The following is a 26,526-nucleotide window of genomic DNA, read 5'->3' on the forward strand; positions in this document are numbered from 1 at the left end:
ACGTTGAGGCTTTAAAGACACGTCATCATTTCCCAAGAAATATCTTCACAGTAAGATGTCTCAAGACGTCTTCACAAATATGTCTAAGAACGTCTTAAGGCATAGTTATGGCTGGAAAGAAATTGTCAAAATAAGCATAGTAACAAAAAGGAGGGAAAGATTCAAATGTTAAGTCTTATGTCCCTTCAAAGTGTTGGGATGAAAGATTGACAGAGAAAGTATGTGAAAGACAAATAAATCAGAGAGAAGAATGGGAGAGAGGGGTTGATGGAGAGAGAGCAGGGGGCAGGTGGAAGAGGGAGGCGGGAGTTGGGATTTCCCTAAGGGGTCGATGTGTTTGTGATAGCTTTGCTCTCTCTCTCTCCCTCTCTCTCTCTCTCTCTCTCTCTCTCTCTCTCTCTCTCAGTCAGTCGCTCTGACACTCAACGGAATCACACTCAACACCACACTCTCACTCACTCACTCTTTTTGACACAGAGGCAGAGACACACACACACATCTCCTCAGTGTAACGCGGGGCAAGCACACCACAAACAGCAGAGAAGAGGAAAGAGGAAGAAAAGGAAGGAAGGAAATAAAGGAGGAGAAAGGGAAAACATTGAACGGAGTTATCTGACACTTAGATTTTCTCAGAGGCTTTCAACGGAGAACAGACACAGAGGAGTTGAGAGAAGAGGAAAAGAGGAAGACAGCGGAAACCCTAGACACGGGTCCAGTGTCACAGTGACTCAGGTAAGACCTCTCTCTCTCTCTCTTATTCACACACTGAATTCTTCACACACTTTTAATAGTAAGATCCTTTGAAGTATCAAAAAAGATATATACAGAATACCGTTCAAAAGTGTGGGGTCACTTAGAAATGTACTTGTTTTTGAAAGAAAAGCAAAAAAAATTGTCCATTAAAATAATATCAAATTGATCAGAAATACAGTGTAGACATTGTTAATGTTGTAATTGACTATTGTAACGGCAGATTTTTTTATGGAATATCTACATCGGCGTACAGAGGCCCATTATCAGCAACCCTTACTCCTGTGTTCCAGTGTGTTAGCTAATCCAAGTTTATCATTTTAAAAGGCTAATTGATCATTAGAAAACCCTTTTGCAATTACGTTAGCACAGCTGAAAACTGTTGTGATGATTAAAGGAGCAATAAAACTGGCCTTCTTTAGACTAGTTGAATATCTGGAGCATCAGCATTTGTGGGTTCAATTACAGGCTCAAAATTACCAGAAACTAAGCACTTACTTCTGAAAGTCTATTATTTTTCTGAGAAATGAAAGCTATTCCATGCGAGAAATTGCCAAGAAACTGAAGATCTCGTACAACGCTGTGTACTACTCCCGTCACAGAACAGCACAAACTGGCCCTAACCAGAATAGAAGGAGGAGTGGGAGGCCCCGGTGCAAAACTGAGCAAGAGGACAAGTACATTAGAGTGTTTAGTTTGAGAAGCAGACGCCTCACAAGTCCTCAACTGGCAGCTTCATTAAAATAGTACCCGCAAAACACCAGTCTCAACGTCAACAGTGAAGAGGCGACTCCGGGATGCTGGCTTTCTAGGCAAACTTGGATTAGCTAACACAACGTGCCATTGGAACACAGGAGTGATGGTTGCTGATAATGGTCCTCTGTACGCCTATTTAGATATTACATAAAAAATCTGCCATTTCCAGCTACAATAGTAATTTACAACATTAACAATGTCTGCACTGTATTTCAGATCAATTTGATGTTATTTTAATGGACAAAAAAATAGATTTTCTTTTAAAAACAAAGACATTTCTAAGTGACCCCAAACTTTTGAAAGGTAGTGTATATACATATTTGATGTTTTAATTTGGCCTTAATTGGCTATTAGTTTTATTTGGCCTTATTTGGCTATTAGTCCATACAAACGCATTGAATAATAGATTCACTACATGGAACCATAGACAGTCTCCAAAAAGTTTGTTCTGAAGTGTGGTTAAATACATGTAAAAAAATATATATAAAAAATGTTTGCTGATCTTTATTAGACCTCTCAGATATTGGAAAGATCAGGAATCATTTACAAATTATACATGGATTTAACCCGTTATTTTTGGCACTAAACAGTTTCCATGTACTGTATAGTTCCATAAAATGTTTCAACTGGCAGGTACGTGTTTGTGAGAGTCTCACCTTTCCACAGAGGTGTCATATTAGTGTGTAGCCCAAACTGTTCGGACGCTACAGACAGAAGTTGGCTGTACCGTCTTAAGACGAGTCCCAAGACGCTTGTGGCGGTCGTAGAGCAAAACGGGAGAACGCCATCGTGTTCGTGAGAGTCTCATCTTTCCATAGAAGGGTAATTAACCTTTCGGACGCGGCATACGATTTTGTGAGAAAAACGGTTTTTGGGATGTCTCATGGTCTGGAAAACATCGCTTTAGCTCTGTCACCACAGATGCATAAGTGGGACATCGGCGGATGCGGTGGATTGAGATGCATCCAATACAAAAAACCTGATATCAGGTAGCTAAAACGGACAGATTGTTATGTGGATTTTTTTATTATGCTAATTACATTTCTGCAGGGGTCCGGACATCGACTCTAGGGGTTAGCTTAAATTCAATGACATGGTGACATTAATTGAAGTCGGTGGCCAGTGGGAGTGGTCTGTGAATTTCACGTGTGTGTGTGTGTGTGTGTGTGTGTGTGTGTGTGTGTGTGTGTGTGATATAGATGCTGGTAGAGAGAGGAAGAGGAAGAGAGAGAGCGAGAGAGGGGGGACAGATAGATGCTCACAGAGAGAGAGAGATAGTGTGATATGATATGGTCTTTTAAGCAGCAGCTAGTGGAGGACTTGTGGTATGTGGATAAACAGGTAGTGGTGGACACCCAGCATGTGTTGTGGGCTGCATATATTACACACCCATAGTGAATCACAACTCCAGCGTGGTATAAACCACAACTGCCTCGGACTCTGAACATCGTATTCATGATAGTCATATCCGTCATGTTGTAAGCCAACCTCTCTAACTAATCTGGCATGTGTGACAGTCACTGTACTAGTGGTAGTTTACAACTCCAGGTTAGTGAAAACCAACCACAACAGTCTGATTCAGTATGTGAATATTATGTTCTTGATCCTGTCACATCAATCATGTTGTGAGTTAGCCAACCAACCTCTCGAACTCATTCCAGATTCATTGTAAATCAATTGCCAAAGTAGGGGGTTTTGCCATTCTCCTTTTATTCTAATTTAAAATGAGCCCACAAAATGTATATTTTCAGATTTCCCCTTCCCATTTCCAGCAAGCTTGAGGAAACCACCAGCCACAGGAGTAAAAGTAAAACTAACCAAATAATGTTTGACCTTTCTAATGTTTGGAAAGTACAGATGTGGTCAGAGAGATATTGAGGGAGCGATAAGGGGGAGTGACGGAGAGGGGGAGTGATAGGGAGGGGGCGAGATAGAGAGAGGGTGAGAGACATGGTCGGAGTGAATAGAGCCTCTGTCTCTGAATCAGTCGCTAACCGGGACAACAGCACCATGTGATGTGAGGAGTTGTGGCGTTATCTTTATCAAGACACCATGGCTCATCAAAACAAAATCCCCACATGGCCGGGTCAAGAGTGCATTATGACCGATTCAGGGATAAACTTTTTACTATGCCAATAGTGGTACCATTACTTTGTTTTAGCTGTCTTAGAAAGTCATGTAAAAAATCACATAGTACTGTACTTTGAAAATAGTTATTTTTATCATACAGAATGTGCCCTGGTGTACTGTACATTAAAACCTCGCTTCATTCAGACAGCACTCACCTCCTACGCAGAGTCACAAAGGCACTGTTACATATTGATGAGGTTTACTCTGTCGTAATACCGCACCCTGGCTTTGTCACACTGTGTCCTCAAGCTACCTGAGTCAATGCTCAGTCAGAAACTATGATGCATGTGTGGGAAAATTGATTGAACCCATATTGATTAAGCTGCTGTTGACATAGAGATGTGGAAGCTATAGAGAGGGCGTCAGGTAGCCTAGTGTTTTAAGATCGTTGAAGAATCCCCTAATTGATCGTGTAAATCGCTCTGATAGGACAGTTCACACTTACAGTATGCTTCAGTGGTTATAGTTACATACATGAGAGAGAGAGAGAGAGAGAGAGAGAGAGAGAGAGAGGAGAGAGAGAGAGAGGAGAGAGAGAGAGAGAGAGAGAGAGAGAGGAGAGGAGAGAGAGAGAGAGAGAGAGAGATGAGAGAGAGAGAGAGAGAGAGAGGAGAGAGAGAGAGAGAGAGAGAGAGAGAGAGGAGAGAGAGAGAGAGGAGAGAGATGAGAGAGAGAGGAGAGAGAGAGGGAGAGGAGGAGAGAGAGGAGAGAGAGAGGAGAGAGGAGAGGAGGGAGCGAGAGGAGAGGAGAGAGAGGAGAGAGAGAGAGAGAGAGAGAGAGAGAGACCAGAGAGTCACCCAGCCTCCCTGTGCACTAGCCTGCACTGTATAAGGGGTCTCTGTCCGTCACCGTGTCACCTGGCCCTGTGAGTGTGTGAGTGCAGGCCAGGGCCAGGCTGTGTGGAAACTGTGTGTTTGGGCACATTAGGAGGCATTAGCAGGGGGAGCTTGCGAAGCAGCTGTGAATAATACATGGACATTCTTTATGAGCAGAGAGCATGTCCTCTGGAGGGCAATGAGGCGCATGCTACGGCTACACACTCCAAAAGGTTACAGTGGGAGGGGGGACGGGAAGTGTTTGTTTACTTTACATTCTAAATCGATCGAATCGACAATACCTTTCCCAGTCTATTTTCTCACCAGAAATAGCCAACTGTTGATAATGTTGAGGTCATCTAGCGGAGTGTTATTTAAGTGAGTGTGTGTTTAGCTGAGGGCCAACAGTGTGTGTTTACAGGAGCTCAGGGGGAAAGTTCATTCATCTGGCAATCATCCACCATGTCAGTCAGATTTGGGGCAAAGATCCTCTCTCCTAACAGTACAGGTGGCACAAGTGCACAATGACCTCAGCTAATCGTAGAAACACACGCGCACGCACACACACACACACACACTCTAATCTTTGTGGAGACAGAGTCAGTGTTTGCTAGACCATCACACTCCAGTTGGTTTAAGGAGAGGTGACAGGACCACCCACTGACCACCAGATGGAGGGAGCAGGAGAGGTCCGACATTACACAGACGCCAACAGACAGACGGACAGACTGTGTTTCTGGGGTTGGGCTAGGTCTGCCTCTTTGGGTCTGGGGTTTGCTCTTTGAGGTTGCTGAGCAGTGGTTAAGAAAAAGTGGGATAAAGTGAGGCAGAGAGTCAGGACCTCAGGGAGCTCTGGGTGGGCTGTTTGGATGAGCCTAGTCTGTGTGGTCATGAAGCCCCTGGGTAGGATTAGGGTCCGGGGAGTAGGGTAGTAGGGTGGAAGGGCGGAGGGTAAAGGGCATCGGAGAGGAAATGCCAATATAGGACTGGACTCTAAAGACCAAGTCCTATAACACACCCACTGACTGAAAGAGCTTCCATGCTGTTGTGTCAATCAATCAAATCCTAATCAATCCAATTTGTATATTTATCAGTTTGTTCAACTGTAAACTGTCTGTCCCAAAAAACAGACCAAGGACACCAGACAGTGACATTGGCAAATCTCTGTTCGGCAATACTGTACTACTGTAAATGGCATTGGTTTGACCTTGATGGTGAAAACACCACAGGAGGGGTTTCAAGCTGAAAGCCCAAGGTGGGAGTGAGGGATGAGGGAGGGACTGAGGATGAGGGGGGGTTATCCATCGCTGTCTACACTCATTAATTTCCAGGCACAATAAGAGCCTGAGGACTTAGGGTATGGGGAGAGGAAGGGCGGAGAGGTAGGGTGAGAGGGTGGTGAACAAGAGGATGAGGAGGGCGATGAAGTCATTTAATAGTCTTAAGTGCTTGGTCAATCAAAACCCTCCTGCTAAAACCCCGATGTTCTAATGTTTCCACCTCTGCCCCCCTCGTCTCAGTGTGTGTGTGTCAGTCTGGAGAAGCAGTGGGGTATACAGCACGGAGGCACACAGGCTATTAGATATGTCACATAGAACCACTATGAGAATACGAGGGACAAGAGAGAGAAGGACAGCAAGAGAGGACAGATAGGACACAGAGAGAGGACACACGGAGAAAGAGAGAGAGAGAGAGAGAGAGAGAGAGACACAGAGAGAGAGAGACACAGAGAGAGAGAGACACAGAGAGATACACAGAGAGAGAGACAGAGAGAGAGAGAGGGAGAGAGAGAGAGAAATAAAGAGCCACCCTCTTCCCTTTTCATCTCACCTGCTGAATCAACTAGCCCTGAAAATGGATGGCGCTGGAGCGCTGGGCCCATACCCGGCCGGGTACATTACTTCTACCAATCCTCTTTCTTTGTCTTTATCGGTTCCTCTTTCTCTCCCTTCCTTCATCTCTCTGTCTTAATCTCATTGCCCCAGGTGAGAGGGTTACAAAGAATGATTTTAGGTCCTTCTCTCCTCATTCCTCTCCTTTTGCTCTCCACCCTACAGTACTTTTTTAATTTTTTTATTTAACCAGGCAAGTCAGTTAAGAACAAATTCTTATTTACAATAACAGCCTACAGGGGAACAGTGGGTTAACTGCCTCGTTCAAAGGCAGAACGACAGATTTTTACCTTGTCAGCTCAGGGATTCAATCCAGCAACCTTTCGATAACTGGCCCAACGTTCTAACCACTGGCTACCTGCCGCCCTATCCTCTTCTTTACTCTTTCTCTTTCTTTTTTTCTCGCCCTCTTTTCCTCTCCTCCTGTCTTCATCTCTTCCGTACCCTCTTCCCATATTAAATCTAGATAGGCAGAGTTCAGGACCCACATTGGTGGGAAAAGTACCCAATTGTCATACTTGAGTAAAAGTAAAGATACCTTAATAGAAAGTGAATGTCACCCAGTAAAAACACTACTTGAGTAAAAGTCTAAAAGTATATGGTTTAAATATACTTAAGTATCAAAAGTAAATTTTATTGATCAAATCTACTTATGTATCAAAAGGACAGATAAAAGTATAAATAATTTCACATTCCTTATATAATGCAAACCAGACAACACAATTGTATTGTTTTTTAAAATTTACAGATAGCCAGGGGCACACTCCAACACTCATAATTTACAAGTGAAGCATTTGTGTTTAGTGGGTCAGCCAGATCAGAGGCAGTAATGGTGACCAGAGATGTTCTCTTGATAAGTGCGTGAATTGGACCATTTTCCTGTCCTGCTAAGCATGCGAAATGTAACGAGTACTTTTGAGTGTCAGGGAAAACGTATGGAGTAAAAAGTACATTACCTTCTTTAGGAATGTAGTGGAGTAAAAGTAAAAGTTGCAAAAACTATAAATAGTAAAGTAAAGTACAGATACCCCAAAAAACAACTTAAGTAGTACCTTAAAGTGTTTTTACTTGAGTACTTTACACCACTGTTCACTGGCCCATAATGATATTGACCAGACAGACCTCCCCCATATGTCAACGTGCCCCCATTCCAAACAACCATACGCACATCCCCCAAACCACATACACACACCCTTGCTCATGTACAGTACAGTACAGTACAGTACAGTACAGTACAGTACAGTACAGTACAGTACAGTACAGTACACAGATACACACACACCCTGCCCACACACATAGATCCTAATTGACTCTGTCACAGACTCTCGGTGGACACAGACTCTCAGTGGACCCACACACAGACACACACAGACAGATCAGAATTGACTTCCTCTTGACAACAAACAGCCAGTGAAATGAGTGACTGGAGTTTGGTACCAGGTGCTACACAAGCACACAAGATCCATCACGGCTTAATGAGAAAGAGGAGTAAAAAGAGGAAGTGAGACAAATAGAGAAATAGAGAAGAGAGCAGCCCCCGTGTCCTGCTTTCACTCCATCAGTGATCGACATGTCAAACCTGGTTGTTTATATCCACTGTGATGTCATGTGCCAGATAGTGACAGCAGGCTGTCAGAGCTACAGTACGTTACTGTGTGAAAACCAACATATGTGCTACATTGGACTGTGAGCATGTAAACAAGGGTGTGTGTGTGAGGGGTGGGGGGGTGTTGTGTGTTTGAGTGTGTGCGCGCACACGTGTGTGTATTGGTTGGCTGACATGTGGGTTGAAGGGAGGTGCCTATATGCATCTGTGTGCTCTTAGCTACCTCTGTGCATTTGTTTCAAGCCTACATCTGTGCATGTAACTGTGTGTGTGATTCAGCATCAGGAGTCAGCGCTCCACACTACACTAGACTGTACCCAGGGACATTCTGGTGCAGCTAAACAGACTGACAGCCAGCCTGTTCTCTTTCTCTTTCTGACTGTCTGTCTGTTTGAACCTCTCCAAATCTAAATGGCGCAGGCTGCCATGTTAACACACGCACGCTCACACGCATGCACTGCCCTGTGCCAGACTGCTATGAACAGTAAACTCACACTCCAGACATTAGCATGGGGTGTATGCCACTGCCTGCGCCCAGACACACTTGCATGCCAAAGGCACCTTTAATTAGATCCCAAACACACACACACACACACACACACACACACTTTCCCGCTCTCTTTTACAAACACATACACACTCCCCCGAAACCCCCTGTTTTTAACCCAGACACCCCCCTGCTCATCTTTCTGACACACACACACACACATACACACATCACCATCCTCATTATCAATGCGCCATACACACACACAGACTATAGAGAGCTCTTTTGAGTGTTTGATACGATTGACCCAGATCTTAAAGCGCGAATGGCTGGGGAGGGGGAGAAAAGGGTGTCTGGGGTGGGGTGTGTGTGTGTGTGAGAGGGGAGAGGGTTGGGCGGCTGGTGTGGATTTTTTGTAAAGAGTCTAATTTGAAACCCAGTCGGGGGTCGGTGGGCAGATTTCTGCGGTCAGTGTCTTTGCTGGAGAGAAGGGGAGAGAGACAGAAAGAGCAAGAGGGAGACGGAGCGAGAAAGAGAGAGGGTAGGGAAATAGAGACTTTTTGGACCCCGATAACAGGCGTTATCTCGAGAACTTCTCTCTCCCTTTCCCCCTCCCTCTCTTTTCAACCCTCATTCTTCTGAAGAAAGAGATCTGATGTTCAAACTTAAGCCTGTTCATGTAAAGGAGGAGTACACTCCGAGGGGCTTCTTAAGGCTTTAGGAGTGCCTCTTTGTCACACAAACACACACAGATACTATAACAAATTCCGATGCTGCGTGGGCTCAAGAAGACATCATTAGTCTTACTCCTCAAGGTTGTGACCCGTCTGTCAATGAAACAAACGTTGTCATGTAGACACATTTCCCAGCCGCGTTCTGAAAAGTCGCACACACAGTTCTTTCCCAGAAAGGGTAGCTTGCCTGTGACAGGAGTTGTTCCTGACCATGTGAAGTGAACAGGAAAAACTCATGTTTACCTAGTCAGGTCATACAATTAGAAAGTTTTCCAGATCCTACATTTGATTAGCTTTGTTGTGGTAGCTAGTTTATGGAATAGCAAGAAAATGTTTGAAGTAGTCCCAAACTCATGCAATGAGTATGACAGATTTGTCTCTCTCATGTCCTTGTTGAATTTGTTTATAGATGTTCCCCTTTGGATGATTTGTCTATCCACACATGGAATGAAAATATAATGAGACTATATGAAGCCTTCATTAGATTTTCTTTGTCATTTGTGTGTGCAAATACATTATATTGAATAATATGGTTTGGGTTTGTTGTGATAGTTGTCTGAAAGAATGATAACACATTCACAGTAGTAATGTGAATACATGCCATTTGGCTGACGGTTTAATCCGAAGCGACTTGCATGCATTTTTCATATGGGTGGCCCCAGTGGGAATTGAACCCGCGACCCTGGTGTTGCAAACGCCACTCTCTGAGAAAGAGATAGGAGGAGACCGAGAGAGAGAAAGGAGGCGACCGGGAGAGAGAAAGGAGGAGTCCGAGAGAGCAACAGAGAAACAAATGGAGAGCAGGAGACAGTAACAAATAGAGAGAAAGAAACAGAGACATAAACAGAGAAACAGAGAGAAAAACATAGAGACTTTATCTACCGTCCAACAGCCTTGGTGATATGGCTAGGCTGGCAATCTACTGGATTTCACCATGCCACCCCCTACTAGGGCCAATCTCTCTGCCTGCGTTACACACACACACACTCCCGCTGAGAACACACACACAGACAGGGAACTAACACACAGGGAACAAGCACACAGACTACATCTGTCCCCTCCATCCCTCCCTCTGTCCCTCTGTGCAGGATAATCCCTGACACCCCCAACCACAAATACCAGCACCCACCAAAAGATAGTTCTAAGGCACAGGACAGCAAACAGAGACGTGTGTTCATATACACACACACACACACACACACACACACACAAAGAGTGCAAACACATGCAGATTTAGATACAAAGTAAGAAGCAGCTCACCAAACCATGCAATGCTCAAACTAACAAAATCCACACACCCATAAACTAGACAGAGCAAGAGGAGAAAGAGAAAACAGAATAAGCACTGCTATATTATATAGTATATTATCAGGTTTCAGGTATGACCCAGATGCAGACAGTGTCGAAGAAACAAAAGTATATTTATAGTACAGGGGCAGGCAAATGACAGGTCAAAGGCAGGCAGAGGTCGGTAATCCAGAGAGGGTGAAAAAGGTCCAGAACGGCAGGCAGTCTCAGGGTCAGGGCAGGCAGGGGTTAATAATCCAGTGAGGTGGGGCAAGGTACAGAACGGCAGGCAGGCTCAGGGCAGGCAGAAAGGTCAAAACCGGGAAGGACTAGAAAACAGGAGCAAGGGAACAAATGCTGGTAGGTTTCACGAAACAAGACGAACTGGCAACAGACAAACAGAGAACACAGGTATAAATAAACAGGGGATAATGGGGAAGATGGGCGGCACCTGGAGGGGGTTGGAGACAAGCACAAAGACAGGTGAAACAGATCAGGGTTTGACAGTATGTTATATCTATATTTCACAAATAATTAGATGAATTAAAGTTTCCTCTCTCAGCCTAAAAATACTGTTAGTCCATATGGAGCTCTCACAGCCCCACACACCATGGACAATCCAAGCCTTGTTTTTGTGGTTTTTGCATGGTGCCAAATTGGAGTCACAAGGAGTAGCCTGCTGTCTACTAGTGGGAGAGAAGCTCTCCTATTGAACAGAGCTGAACTAAAAGCTGGCTAGAGCAACAAGACCTCACAGAATTGTGAAATTGACTTCAGAATTCAATGTTTGTCCACAGGAGGTTAAACATAGATTTTTGAAGGTTAAGTTGAGGCAGTCATTCTGGTTAAGGGTTAAGGTTTGGGATAAACACATAAAAGACATGTGCCTAGCACTGGGATCTGCCTGGGCTAGAGGCCCTCCTCTGACTCTATAATGAAACACCAATCCCTCCCCATTCCCAGTGACTTTAATATGATAGGTGTCCTTTTTTCATGACTTTACCCTTCATACCAAGTATCTAAAAGTAACTGGATGTACATACACATACTACTCCTGAACTCCTCTCATATCAGCCGCCTCTGTCAGTGTTGTGCTAAGAGCGAGAACATTCATGATGTACTGTATTTCTGACTGTTCCCAAAGCAAGTTTCTGCCACTCTATTCTCACCGAAAGAGTTTTTAAAAAGTTGTGAGATTAGAGCATTTCAGGGAACTGAGTGTGATGCAACGTGGGATTGTAGAATGATTCATTGATGAGTAGTTATAAGAGGTTTCTGTGTGCGTTGCCATAGGCTTTAGGGTAATTCCTCAGCTATCATATATTATATTCATGTCTGTATCTTCATGTGAGTAATATATAGGGATATAGGACAAAAAGGAGAGAGGAGAGAGAAAAATGTTGACAGAAAAGAGGAGAATATAGAGAAATGGGGAACGAGAATAATAATAATTAATAAAATGGCTTTTGTAAAGAGAGAGCAAGAGAGAGGGTTCATTAGACTGTTCAATGATCCAAGGCCAGCTCAGGTAATCCCTACCATTGTGACAATGAGTCATCATAATGCTGCATCAAATGTACATGATCCTAGGGGCATTGGCAAACACAATGTAAGTCACTTTATTTATGTTCCCCTAATTGCACCGACTACTTATGTTTATCCTACAGCTAGTGTATGCAGTAATCATGAGCCTATGAACCAGAGTTACACTGTTGGCACTGAGGCGGTGTGCCCTAGTAGGAAGACCACTATGTGCAGCACACCCTGCACTATCAGCTCCAATATAAATAACATGAGTAAGTCTACTTCTGATTAGCTTCCCAGTAAAGCATTAAATACAATCAAGCAACCCAGAAAACTGATAGAAATAGCCCATATATGCAGCTTAAGAAACATGGTCCATGAAGTCAATAACTTGCTTGTAATAGATGACATCTCTGAAACTCTGAATACCTATGATGATACAGTGATAGCAATACATGGTTATAACATCTATTGAAAATGCAGAAATGCCAACGGGGGCGGTGTTCTGGTCTATATTCAGAACCACATTCCAGTAAAGCTTAGAGACTGTTGAAGTAATATGGCTGCAGGTTAATCTGTCTCACCTAAAGCCCATTCTTGTGGGAAGCTGCTATAGACCACCAAGTGCTAACAATCAGTATCTGGATAATATGTGTGAATGTAATATCAACAGATAAGTATATTTTCTGGGTCATTTAAATATTGACTTGCTATCATCAAGCTGCCCACACAAGAAAACACTTCAAACTGTAACCAGTGCCTGCACCCTGGTTCAGGTTGTCAGTCAACCTACCAGGGTAGTTACAAACAGCACAGGAATTAAATCATCAACATGTATTGATCACATATTTACCAATGCTGCAGAAATTTGCTTTGAAGCAGTATCCAAAATCCATAGGATGTAGTGATCACAATATAATACCCATATCTAGGAAAACCAAAGTTCCAAAGACTGGGCCGATAATAGTGTATACGAGGTCATACAATACATGTTGTTGTGATTCATATGTTGATGATGTAAAGAATATTTGCTGGTCTATGGTGTGTAATGAGGAGCAACCAGACGCTGCACTTGACACATTTATGAAATTGCTTATTCCAGTTACTAATAAACATGCACCCATTAAGAAAATGACTGTAAAACTGTTTAATCCCCTTGGATTGATGAGGAATTGAAGAATTGTATGGTTAAGAGGGATGAGGAAAAATGTCTGGCAGCCCAACTGATTGGCAAACGTACGGCAAATTAAGAAATCATGTGACTAAACTAAATAAAAATAAACTATACTATGAAACAAATACATTATATAAAGAATGATAGTAAAAAGCTTTGGGGCACCTTAAATGACATTTTGAGGGAAAAAAGCCAACTCCATCATTCATTGAATCAGATGGCTCATTCATTTTGAGGGAAAAAAGCCAACTCCATCATTCATTGAATCAGATGGCTCATTCATTTTGAGGGAAAAAAGCCAACTCCATCATTCATTGAATCAGATGGCTCATTCATCACAAAGCCCACTGATATTTCCAACTCCTTTAATGACTTTTTCATTGGCAAAAATAAGCAAACTTAGGGATGACATGCCAGCAACAAACGCTGACACTATACATCCAATTATATCTGACCAAATTATGAAAAACAAGAATTGTCAGTGTGTCAGTGTGGAAGAGGTGAAAAAATTATTGTTGTCTATCAACAATGACAAGCCACCGGGGTCTAATAATCTGGATGGAAAAACTGAGGATAATAGCAGACGATATTGCCACTCCTATTTGCCACATCTTCAATAGCCTACTAGAAAGTGTGTGCCCTCAGGTCTGGAGGGAGGATAAAGTAATTCCGCTACCAAAGAATAGTAAAGCCCCCTTTACTGGCTCAAATAGCCGACCAATCAGCCTGTTACCAACCTTTAGTAAACTTCTGGAAAAAATTGTGTTTGACCAGATACAATGCTATTTGACAGGAAATAAATTGACAACAGACTTTCAGCATGCTTATAAGGAAGGGCACTCAACAAGCACAGCACTTACACAAATGACTGATGACAGGCTAGGAGAAATTGATGATAAAATGATTGTGGGTGCTGTCTTGTTAGACTTCAGTGCAGCTTTTGACATTATCAATCATAGTCTGCTGCTGGAAAAACGCATGTGTTTCGGCTTTACACCCCCTGCTATAATGCAGATAAAGAGTTACTTGTCTAACAGAACACAGAGGGTGTTCTTTAAATGGAAGCCTCTCAAACATAATTCAGGTAGAATCAGGAATTCCCCAGGGTAGCTGTTTAGGCCCCTTGCTTTTTTCAATTTTTACTAACGACACGCCACTGACTTTGAGTAAAGCCAGAGTTTCTATGTATGCGGTTGACTCAACACTATACACGTCAGCTACTACAGCAACTGAAATTACTGCAAGTTAGTTTCAGAGTGGGTGGCAAGGAATAAGTTAGCCCTAAATATTTAGCATTGTCCCAAGCATTGTACTTGGGACAAAACATTCACTAAACCCTAATTTTCACTAAACCCTAAACGCTAAATTTTGTAATAAATAACGTGGAAATTGAGAAAGTTGAGAACTGTTCAGTCGTGTGGTCAGGTGCCATAAAAAAGGCAGCAATGCCTGCCCTTGGATGTACACAGAGAGCTAATATTAAAAATATGCATGTCAATGTCTCCTGGCTCAAAGTGGAGGAGAGATTGACTTCATCACTACTTTATGAGACATATTGACATGTTGAATGCACCGCGCTGTCTGTCTAAACTACTGGCACCCAGCTCAGACACCCATGCATACCCCACAAGACAAGTCACTCTTCACAGTCCCCAAGTCCAGAACAGACTATAGGAGGCACACAGTACTACATAGAGCAATGACTACATGGAACTCTATTCCACATCAAGTAACTGATGCAAGCAGTCAAATTTGATTTCAAAAATTGAAAAAAACACCTTATGGAACAGTGGGGAATGTGAAGTAACACAAACATTGGCACAGGCACATGCATACACACACACACACATGATAGCATATGCGCTATACACACACATACACATGGATTTAGTACTGTAGATATGTGGTAGTGGTGGAGTATGGGCCTTAGGGCATACTGGGGGGGTGTTGAAATCTGTGAATGTATTGCAATGTTTTAAAATTTGTATAAACTGCCTTCATTTTGCTGGACCTCAGGAAGAGTAGTTGCTAATGAGGTTCCATAATAAATACAAATACAAATTAGCAGAGTGGAAGTCAAGCTGAATGTGCTGCGTCTCAACGGGAGGGATACTGTATACTCCAACATACTAGGGAGTCACAGGACACACACACACACACACACACACGGGAAGCACCCACCCACTTCCCACTGGGACATAATGGTTGAATCAACGTTATTTCCACATCATTTCAATATATAACTAACAAAAATATAAAAGCAACATGCACAAGATCGCTGAAATAAAAAGATCCCCAAAATGTACAGCATTCCAGATGATTCTGTGCTTCCAACTTCGTGGCAACATTGTACAAGATCGCCTTTTTACATGATTTGTCAACTCTGCTTGAAATTGATCAGCTTACAGTGTATCAATGAAATGTAGATAATGAGTGGAATATATTGTTATATACAACCCAGGTAGCCCATTTCAGCAGTGCATTGTACACTACACTATAATTTCTAATGGTAGCACATAATGATTCTTTCCACTTTGCCCTATTGAAGCACACTGGCTGATGGAGAATCGTGTAGTATTTACAGCTTTATCCATATATGATATCCAACGTATATTGATGTCAAATTGCTACATTTATGAGGTAAACAATATTACAGTGTTCAGCAGTTATCAAACTATAGGGGTAACTAGGCACATGCTTTTCGTTCAGTAGTTATCAGTTTTGAGCAGTTTGTTTCAGTAATATTTAATTAAATTGTTAACAAATGACAGGAAAATCATATCAAAAGTAAAGTGAATATTGCATTTTAAAAAGCAGATACTTAGATTGAATATGTATCCAAATCCAAAGAGTGATTTGATGCAGTGACAAAATGACTTTGTGAATGTGTTCGTTTTGAAACACGAGCCATTTTGATGATCGGTTTTGATTTGTTTTGATAACTCTAAGCGAGTTACTTTGTTACTTGTGAAATTTCACCAACGTGATTGAAAAAACCTGTAATATCATACATTATTGAAAAAAACTAGCCAGTAGCCACCACTTTCAGAGTACATTCTTCAAAGACAAACTAAACGAAACACCAGGACAAACCCTTCAGCCTTGATAGCTGACTTGATGAAGGTAATGATGACAAAAGAGACACCGGGCAGGGACTCTAGACAAACTCTCGGGGCGGCTGGAGTAACAACATTCCCCTAAGGTGCAATTAAAAAGGAACACAGGAACCGAACACTGACGAGGTTCTTCTTCAGGACCACACAACACCCACACACACAACAAGTGAATAAATAACTCAGCCCCATCAGGCTGGCCTGAACACAATAACAACAACAGAAACAGAGAGACAATGTCAGAGGTATTGACACCGCTGTGTGGTGATGTTAAGGCCTGGTGAACACAAACATAGCAACAAACTAGGCACCATGGTGCCTTGACTTTGCAATCGCTCTCTACAAGTCCTCCTCCTGTGACTGGTTGCCTGTCTGTTGAGGACAAGTGACAGACAGAACCACCCACGCCAGGACTGAGAGATACCCTACTTATTCCACCTAATTAATAAGATGGAGACGTATCATCTAAATTGTGTGGAACTGTTCATTCTCTAATGTTAGTCCATATCCACATAGTTCAGTGTCCATCACTTCCATGTGGTTATTAAAAAATAAACTGAACTTGAACATTAGCCTACTTTTACCATTTGACATTGCACCAAATGCTTTGTTTTTTTCTTTCAATTAATGATTTAATTAACAATATTGCTCCCCAGAGGGGAAACTGAGTTTGACACATGCAGGGACAATACGCACTAGGGTTGGTATCTTTCAAGGATTTTAGTGGCCCTTTTGGGTAATTCAGATTATCACAGGTGTGTGTAATCATCTCTGCCCCTCTGTGTGGCCTCATCACATCGGCTGATGTAAAAAGGGCTTTATAAATACATTTGATTGATTGATTGACCACATGTCAAATACATGAAATAATTAAAGAAAATCCTTTTTAAATAAAAAATAGAATTACAAAGCTGCAAAACATTATCCTAAACATAAACCATCAACTAAGTGAATACCATTGGTGTTTAATATGAGGGTTTCAGCATGAAATAAATATCCTTTTTTACTATGCCAATATGTATTGGTTGTCAATGTTTTGACGTCACACTGGTGGCAGTTGTGAACAGTCAATAGCTGGAAGAGTTTCAGGGTTGCCATTGTGCCATTGTTGACTAGAATCGTTTTCATTAATTGGGCTATTTTGTATTTAACAATATGGTCTATATACTAGAAACTAATGGACAACATGGACACAGATATAATACATTTATAATATATGAATACAGATATTAAAATATAAATGATCAAAGTTACGATAGATTGGCATTCATTTTCTGTTAATTGCCAAAATTACTGAAGATTCCAGTGACTTTCTAAATTACTGGTAGCTTTGAAACCCTAATACAGACAAGAAGTTCCAGTCTTCATGAGTTCTCTGCCCTAAATGTAGCTAATTTATATGACCTAAAATATGAACTCAGATATTTAAAACTGCTTTTGACAGTGAAAAATAACTCTTCATTTGCAGGCTCTTCACTGAAGACCCCTGGATCCTGAACCCATTTCCCCTAGGAGCCCCTACCCCCACACTCCTCCTCGCCCCAGCCCCACAGCCTGTGGGTATCTTCCTGTACCTGTGTGTGTGTACCTCCCCCCTCCTCATCCTCCCACCTTCAGAGCCCATAGTCCACCATGCTGTGGACTGTTCTCCTAGCCCTGCTGGTTCTCCTCCTACTGCAGACCCAGCTATGTGTCTGTCTACGGGTGCTCAGAGTTGCCGGCTATTCCTCCCCCTCATCCTCCCCCTCTCGTAATGCCACCAAGCAGCGACTACCTGGAGCCATCATCATCGGCGTGCGTAAAGGTGGCACCAGGGCCCTCCTGGAGATGCTCAACCTCCATCCGGACGTAGAGGTGGCCAAGGCTGAGGTAATGAGAAATAGAAACATCATCATGACCATCTTGACTTAAATTGTAAGGCACTGTCACACAATAGACTACTCTCAAAGCTTTAACATAATGGTATGAAAATAGTCATGCAGCATAACAGAATGAAAGAACAAGATAAAATCCTAGAATACAGACTTTACAGAAGTATATTTTTTGGGGGGATAAGGTATTAAACAACACGACATACTTTCTTTTTAGGTGCACTACTTCAACGTGGAAGAGCACTACCGGCGCGGGCTGGCTTGGTATCGTGCCCAGATGCCCTTTACCCTGCCTGGGCAAGTGACGGTAGAGAAAACCCCTGGCTACTTTGCCTCTCCCCAGGTCCCTCAGCGGGTCTGGGAGATGAACCCTGCTGTCCGACTCCTGCTGATCGTCCGGGACCCCGCTGAGCGCCTCGTCTCCGACTACACCCAGGTCCTCCATAATAGGGTGACCCGCCACAAGCCCTACAAGTCTCTAGGTAAGTTGCACCGAGGTTAGAGTGGTGACCCAGTCACTGAAAGGTTGCTAGTTCAAGTCCCAGGCGATAGATAATTGGGGACTGCTTGTTTCAGATCATCACTACCACCACCGTCATTCACTTGAGAAATGCAGTTAACAACAAAAATGTAAATCCATCCACCTCAGATCCTGTTTCTCCTAACCTATATGTGTGCCAAGAGTTAGGAAAAAGCAAAGAAAACATACATTTCTGCTCTAAAATAAAATATTATATTCTACTCTATTTTATGTATTCTACTGTAGAAGAGCTGCTGCTCCGCCAGGGCCACATTGACCCGGCCTACAAAGCCCTGCAGAGGAGTCTGTACCACCAACACCTGGACCGCTGGCTGGATGTCTTCCCCAGGGAGCAGGTCCATGTGGTGGATGGAGAGGCCCTCATCAGAGACCCCTTCCCAGAGCTCCGGAGGGCGGAGAGGTAATGTTATACATAATGTAATTTGTGGGTGTGTTCCTTAAACACCCTCTGGTCAAAAGTAGACATTATAAGATTCTGACCTTACGATCACTGTAAGTACATCTTCCCTGTAAGGTCGGAACGGCAGGCTGCCCAGGAAACCATGGAGCCGGCATGAGATATAGCTCAGAAAACATACCTCAATCCAGGGATGGAGATGCTAGGTAGCCAAAGCCACAGCAGCCATTTTCGAAGGATAGTCAGTCAATCAGCTCCTTTGTTGCTCAACATGACATTCCATAATGGGATGGCTAGTCAAAAATACTACACTATATAGGAAATAGGGTACAATTTGGGACACAGTCTTATTCTTGAATAAAATGGACTAAATTACACTTTCTCACCATGCACTTTAACTTGTAGCCTACATATTTAACCAACCATGCCTTTTGAACACATTTAACCTCATGTCTATTGTTGGTAAAATTCACAGAAATGAGCACCCCAAACACAACAAACTGGAAGTTCATTGAAAGGACCTGGAAATAGCAGTCTTCTTCTTATTCATCTTATATGTTATTATGGCGGTCCACAAACACATGTTAGAGGTGCATGCCGCCACCTACTGTACAGGTGGTAAACTATAGAAAAAATATCCATTGTATTAAAGAGGGATAAAAACGACATCATGCAAACAAACAGAAATTGACACCAAAAAAAAAAACATCACATCCCTACAAGGGATCAGGGGCATGTGAGGGCGGAGCATCCTTTGACAAGATTTCTTGCAATGCCTCGGCTGTAAACTCACTCAAAGAGTCTCAAAAAGCATACTGCTGCACATTAATTACAATTTTCTCTGATTTCTTCTTTGTTTGTGCCGTACAGTTTATGACCATTGTAATAAATGCTGCAAAGTCCACCTTTTTTTACATGTTATATATCAGGATCCCTTGATTGCCGAGAAACATTCACTGGTGCAGTCTCAATTACCATTGCATCTTCAACGCCACTCGCTCCTTCTACTCTTTTCTCCGCCTCCAGATAGGAGACAACCTGGACAGCCCTTATTCTCCCCACCTCTGTCTCCTTCACCCTAACAGCGCAAACCAGGGACTAGGGCATATGTTCGCCACCACCAGTGGAGGCTGCCGAGGGGAGGACGGCTCATAATAATGGCTGGAACTGAGCAAATGGAATGGCATCAAACCATGTGTTTGATGTATTTGATACCATTCCACTTATTCCTCTCCAGCCATTACCACGAGCCCGTCCTCCTCAAATAAGGTGCCACCAAACTCCTATGGCCACCACAGTTGCAGAATATAACCTCAGCTGGCATACAATTTCTCCCATCTGCATACACTTGAGACATGCCCAAATCTTTTGCATTTATTACACCGGAGGAGCTTAAGCACAACAGCTCTTAAAGGATATTTCATAAAGCCTAGCTTTACATGAGAAGGGAGAAACTTTATAATATGGGCGAAGTGGGTTTCCTTACTCCATTCACCACACAGGTCAGTCAACATGCACCAATCACTTCATCTACTTCCTCAGGTATATCATCTGCATCTACTTCATGAGCAACCCCAGAGACAGGCGCCCTGCTTCGTAAATCCATACACAAAACTGCATTCAAAAATCTTTTTGAGGCGCAAAGTATGTTCCGAGGACACACAAAAAATCGAAATAAAACCAGGATTTGTGGCTGCCACCAACGCCACCTCACCCAATGCACCCATGATACTTCTTAGCTTCCATCACAACTTTACTTATTTTGTTTCCTTTCTTTTTCATGACTGTAGCCCAATCATTCTCACTCTCATCTTTATCCGGCCCGCCATCAGTTTCGAACAGAACATCCATTTCCGCCATCTCCCCTCTCCTAGCAGTTTTTTGGATTGCCTGATTAAATAGGGGCCTGAATAAAAAAATGGCCTCCAAGAGAGGATCCTTTCATGGCCCACCTGTTACTTTTGTCTGTATGTAACTTATATTGTGTAAGATGCTATTCAGTTGCCTCATTGAGGAGATTCAAGTTTTTAATCTAATCTCATCTAATGTAGGCCGTCATTGTAGTAGGCCATCATTGTAAATAAGAATTTGTTCTTAACTGACTTGCCTAGTTGCCTAATAAAATAAATTATCTATAGGTTCCTGGACCTGCTGCCCCGCATCACTCCCTCCAACTTCTACTTCAACACAACTAAAGGTTTCTACTGCCTCCTCTCTGCCGGGGGCCATGACAAGTGTCTGGATGAGTCCAAGGGGAGGCCCCACGCTCCTCTCAGCTCCCGGGCCTTCAAGAAGCTCTGCCGATACTTCAAAGAACCCAACCGCCTGTTCTTTGAAATGGTGGGACGTTTCTTCTCTTGGTGCTGACTGTGGATCAAGAAACAAAAGACGCTTTATTGCTCTGATACCACCTTTAATGGGACAGAGAGAGGGGACAGACAGGGCCAACTGGCGATATTGCCCATAATAGCAAAGATTTGGGATGCCTTTGAAATGGTCACCTGTTCCCTATGTAGTGCACTACTTTTGGGCAGAGTGGGTACCATTTAGAACGTAATCTTAGAGATGCTTTAGAGACACTAAGAGCAGGTCAACAGTGAAAAGACATTGGCCTGTGTGAAGTTTCTGTTGATTGGACGGATAGATAGATTGGTGCGTTGACTGTCAGGTAGGGGGGTGGATGGGGTGAATGGACGAATAGATTGGTGTGCAGACTGTTGGGTGTGCGGATGGATTAATTTATGTGTTAATTGAAGGGTGTGGGTGGATGAATTGACTGAGAGATGAAAGGATAAAACCACGGATGCACACAGATGATTTTAAAGATCTTTAGAGGTGTTACGTTTTGAGTGTTCTCAATTCTCTTACTGTCAATGAGCTGAACCAAGCCAGGCCTGGGAGTCAAAAGCACAACAAGCATAGACTGTATAAGATAACTCTCACTGAGGGACACTATTTCTAACTACCCATAGAAATAGATGATGGGTACATTCAATATGGCAGCCGGTCCACCCATCACGGAACATTGACTTGAATGGGAATGTCTATTCAAGTGATCTGTTTTTTTTTATGGTACTACCTGCTGGAGAACATGAACTGAAGTGCCCATTCTCTAATACTGTATGCCTGTTGGTCCTAATATCACCTGATCATGACTCTTGCTGGTGCCTGTCATCGTTAACCTTGGGTTGCACAAACTAGAATGAAATTGAGTGTAAGAAAATAACTACAAACTGGAATGAAATCAAGTGTAATAAAATAACTACAATAAACTGTGCCATATAATTGAACAATCAAGACAAAAACAAATCTTGTCATTTTGATGGTCAGTAAAATGAGTTTCAGAGCAGATACCATTGGAGGAAATGTATAAGTGTACAGAAAATAGAGGGTAGAAGAATGTTTTGAAATTAGATGGGGCTTATTGTTGCACTATAACTGAATGCTTAATTGCATAAAAGGTCAGTCCATCTGTAGATCTACTGTACCAATATGAAGCTATTTCAAACCGAGTCTCACGTTTTAGACTGCTTACCATTTTCACAAAATGGTTTACCATTGTAAAAAGTATGCCTGTGAGCTAAAATAATGTCCTCATTTAGATAATCATGTGTACTTATCTTGTTATTATTCTAATATTTTACTTTCAAATGTTCAATAGATATGTATATTTTTGGGATTGTTGAATTTAAATTTGAAGGTGTTTGAGCTGTAATGCATTGTAAGTATGTTTTCTAAAATCTTCTTCAATAAATGTGTACTGTTGTACTTTAACCCAGAGAAAATAACAATATTTAATAGAACATAGTGATGGGGGGGTGGGAGAGAGAGAGGGAGAGAGAAGAATAATGTAGGGTACCAACCAAAATGCATTACTAGGCCTAGACAGAACGTATTGTAAAGATCATATTGTAACGTCTGCTTCCAACCCACACCCTCAAACACGTAGATCCCCTGAACGCAGCTCACTTTCCAGCGCACACTCTCAAAAACCTAGATCCCCTGAACGCAGCTCACTCTCCAGATCCCAATCACCTGAATTCTAATCACCTGTTCACACACCTGTATGTCATTATCACACACTATTTTGTTCAGTTCTTTGTCCCCATCACTGTGAGGTATTATTTGTTTTGTGACACAAGTCTATCGGAGCAGTTTTTCCCGTGATTTACTCCTCCCTTGTATGATAGTTTTTGCCTGACTCACTATCGGATTTCCTGTTATATACCTATTTCCTGATCTCCCGGACTACGTTACTAACCTTTTCCCTGCCTGTACTGTTGCCCTTTTGGGCAACAGTACCCAGCTACCTGCCTCCTCCTGTGGTTCTTTGGAATAAACACCTGCTGCGCCCTGCGCTTAAAACCAGCTCTCTGTCTCCCATTGTATTCATTACACATATGTCCTATCTCAGCAGGTCAAATACATAATAACACTTAGGGCTTTAAATACACATACAGTGTGTTGACTTTTAACAATTGTGTGTATTAGCTCTACACTTACAACAGTTACAGGTCAGCACCCTGTATGTGCTATTCTAAAATATAGTCAAACCACAATCTATATTATTATTATTATGTACAACCAGGTATATAATTATTGGTACCCTTGAAAAAGATTATCAAAAAAAGTATTACAAAAAAAAAGTGCATTTATATTATTTTACACCAGGGTTGCCCAACTGGAGGCCTCCGGTTGTTTTTATTTGGCCACCCAAGTTGATGATAATTAACACGGGCCCCAGGACCAGTGGAAGCAAAATAGCCCCATAACATCAAAGATGCACCACCATATTCAAGGGAAAGGGGATACCTAGTCAGTTGCACAACTGAATGCATTCAACCGAAATGTGTCTTCTGCATTCAACCCCTCTGAATCAGAGAGGTGTGGGGGGCTGCCTTAATTGACATGCACATCATCAGTGCCTGGGGAGCAGTTGTTATTCAGGGTTAACTGCCTTGCTCAAGGGAAGAACATCAGATTTTTTCGACCTTGCCAGCTCAGGGATTCAAACCAGCAACCTTTCAGTTACTGGCCCAACATTCTGAGCCACTAGGCTACCGCAGGTATGAGGTACTTTTATTCATATGCTTACATTTTTCAAAGCCAAACAGCTCTATTTTCATGTCATCTGGCCATTGCACCGCCTGTAGTTTGATAAATGGCACTGGGACTTGGACTGGAACCCTGCTTTGGTAAGATGACATGAAAATAGAGCTATTTGGCCACACACACCACTGCTGTGTTTGGCATTGACAAACAGAAGCATATGCAGAAAAGTACCTCATACCTACAGTAAAATATGGTGGTGGATCTTTGATATTATGTGGCTATTTTCTTTTTAGATAGCAGTGTGATGTCTGTAACACCAGCAAGACAAATCTTATTTATTTATTTTGCTCCTTTGCATCCCATTATTTCCATCTCTACTTTGCACATTCTTCACTGCAAATCTACCATTACAGTGTTTTACTTGCTATATTGTATTTACTTTGCCATCATGGCCTTTGTTTTTGCCTTTACCTCCCTTATCTCACCTCATTTGCTCACATTGTATATAGACTTCTTTTTCTACTGTATTATTGACTGTGTGTTTGTTTTACTCCATGTGTAACTCTGTGTTTTTGTATGTGTCGAACTGCTTTGCTTTATCTTGGCAATTGTAAATGAGAACTTGTTCTCAACTTGCCTACCTCGTTAAATTAAATAAAGGTGAAATAAAAATAAATAAATACAATAGGGGGAGAGGTAGTTGTTTGGGCTAAATTATAGATGGGCTATGTACGGGTGCAGTAATCTGTGAGCTGCTTTGACAGCTGGTGCTTAAAGCTAGTGAGGGAGATAAATGTTTCCAGTTTCAGAGATTTTTGTAGTTCATTCCAGTCATTGGCAGCAGAGAACTAGAGGGAGAGGCGGCCAAAGGAAGAATTGGTTTTGGGGGTGACCAGAGAGATATACCTGCTGGAGCACGTACTACAGGTGGGTGCTGCTATGGTGACCAGCGAGCTGAGATAAGGGGGGCCTTTACCTAGCAGGGTCTTGTAGATGATCTGGAGCCAGTGGGGTTGGAGACGAGTATGAAGCGAGGGCCAGCCAACGAGAGCGTACAGGTCGCAGTGGTGGGTAGTATATGGGGCTTTGGTGACAAAACGGATGGCACTGTGATAGACTCTATCCAATTTATTGAGTAGGGTATTGGAGGCTATTTTGTAAAGGACATCGCCAAAGTCGAGGATCGGTAGGATGGTCAGTTTTACAAGGGTATGTTTGGTAGCATGAGTGAAGGATGCTTTGTTGCGAAATAGGAAGCCAATTCTAGATTTAAAAATAACCCCAAGCACTAAGGAAAATCCACAAAGAAAGGGTTAATTGACCACAAAATCAACATTTGGCAATGGCCATCTCAGTCTCCGGACTTGAACCCCATTGAAAAGCTGTTTTGAATTGAAGAGGGCAGTGCATAAGAGCAGACGAAGGATATCAAGGATCTGGAAAGATTCTGTATGTAGGAATGGTCTAAGATCCCTCCCAACGTGTTCTCCAATCTCATAAAACATTTAAGAATAAGGCTTAGTGTCGTTATCCTAGCAAGGGATATTGAAAACGGGTGCCAATAATTTTTACCCTTCTCCTTTTGAGATTTACTTGTTAGACAAAATCTCTTTCTATGAGGAATAATATTTGTATAAATAAATATAATTTCCCAATTTTTTGGAGCATAGCTCAGTATTTGTATAATTTTTAAAGTATTTTTTGCACATCTTTATCAAGGGTGCCAATAATTATGAACCTGGCTGTAGTTGTTCAAGTGCTTTGATATCTATCTTTGGTGTGACAGTCTAACACTGGATAAACATGTTGACTGTAAATGCAGGTTGACAGCAGAAAGTTCATCTTCGGGTCAGACTCAACAGTGAGGAGACTCAACAGTGTAACATTCAGAGAATAGCTGGTTTCTGTATTACAGTTCTACCAAGTGTAGTGGAGGGTAAACGCAAGTAAACACTTTTTTTGCGGTACAGTTTACTCACCTTTTGCAGAAAAATGTATTGAAAGTGTAGGAAGTTAACACACCTATTTTTTTTTTTACCACTACCTCACTTTGAGTAGGGCTGGTTGAGTAGGGTAAAGAGAAACAGACCTTGCCTAGGTGTGTGTGTGTGTTTGGAGAGAGAAAGAAAGAGAGAGAGAGAAAGAGAGATGAATAAACATCAGTAGACTCTCAGGGGTCTTGTCTCAAACAGAAGAGGCAGAAGATGTGTCTCAATTGCCACAGAGATAGGGCTTTCAAAGGCTATGAGTGAAACAAGGGGATAGGTTTCCCTTCATCTCTCTTAGCTCAGTGGATGTGCTTGCATTCTGCAGAGAGAAAGAGAGAAAGAGAGAGATGACATCAATATCACAATTATTCAGAGGTGGAAACTTTCCGTGGGAATTAACGGGAATATT

At 42.4% G+C, this 26,526-nt stretch overlaps 1 protein-coding gene across 1 annotated transcript; it reads left to right on the top strand.

The window, feature by feature from the left end:
* The first annotated feature begins 392 nt into the window (after window positions 1-392).
* On the top strand, window positions 393-22,851 carry LOC129853909 (heparan sulfate glucosamine 3-O-sulfotransferase 1-like). The gene is made up of 5 exons (XM_055920413.1): window positions 393-732; window positions 17,737-18,137; window positions 18,357-18,621; window positions 18,906-19,080; window positions 21,216-22,851. The coding sequence occupies exons 2-5, from the start codon at window positions 17,901-17,903 to the stop codon at window positions 21,442-21,444; spliced, it is 906 nt and encodes a 301-aa protein (XP_055776388.1). The 5' UTR covers window positions 393-732; window positions 17,737-17,900; the 3' UTR covers window positions 21,445-22,851.
* Window positions 22,852-26,526: the final 3,675 nt, after the last annotated feature.

Source organism: Salvelinus fontinalis, chromosome 4 (assembly GCF_029448725.1).
Source record: "Salvelinus fontinalis isolate EN_2023a chromosome 4, ASM2944872v1, whole genome shotgun sequence".
NCBI classification, from domain to species: Eukaryota; Metazoa; Chordata; class Actinopteri; order Salmoniformes; family Salmonidae; genus Salvelinus; species Salvelinus fontinalis.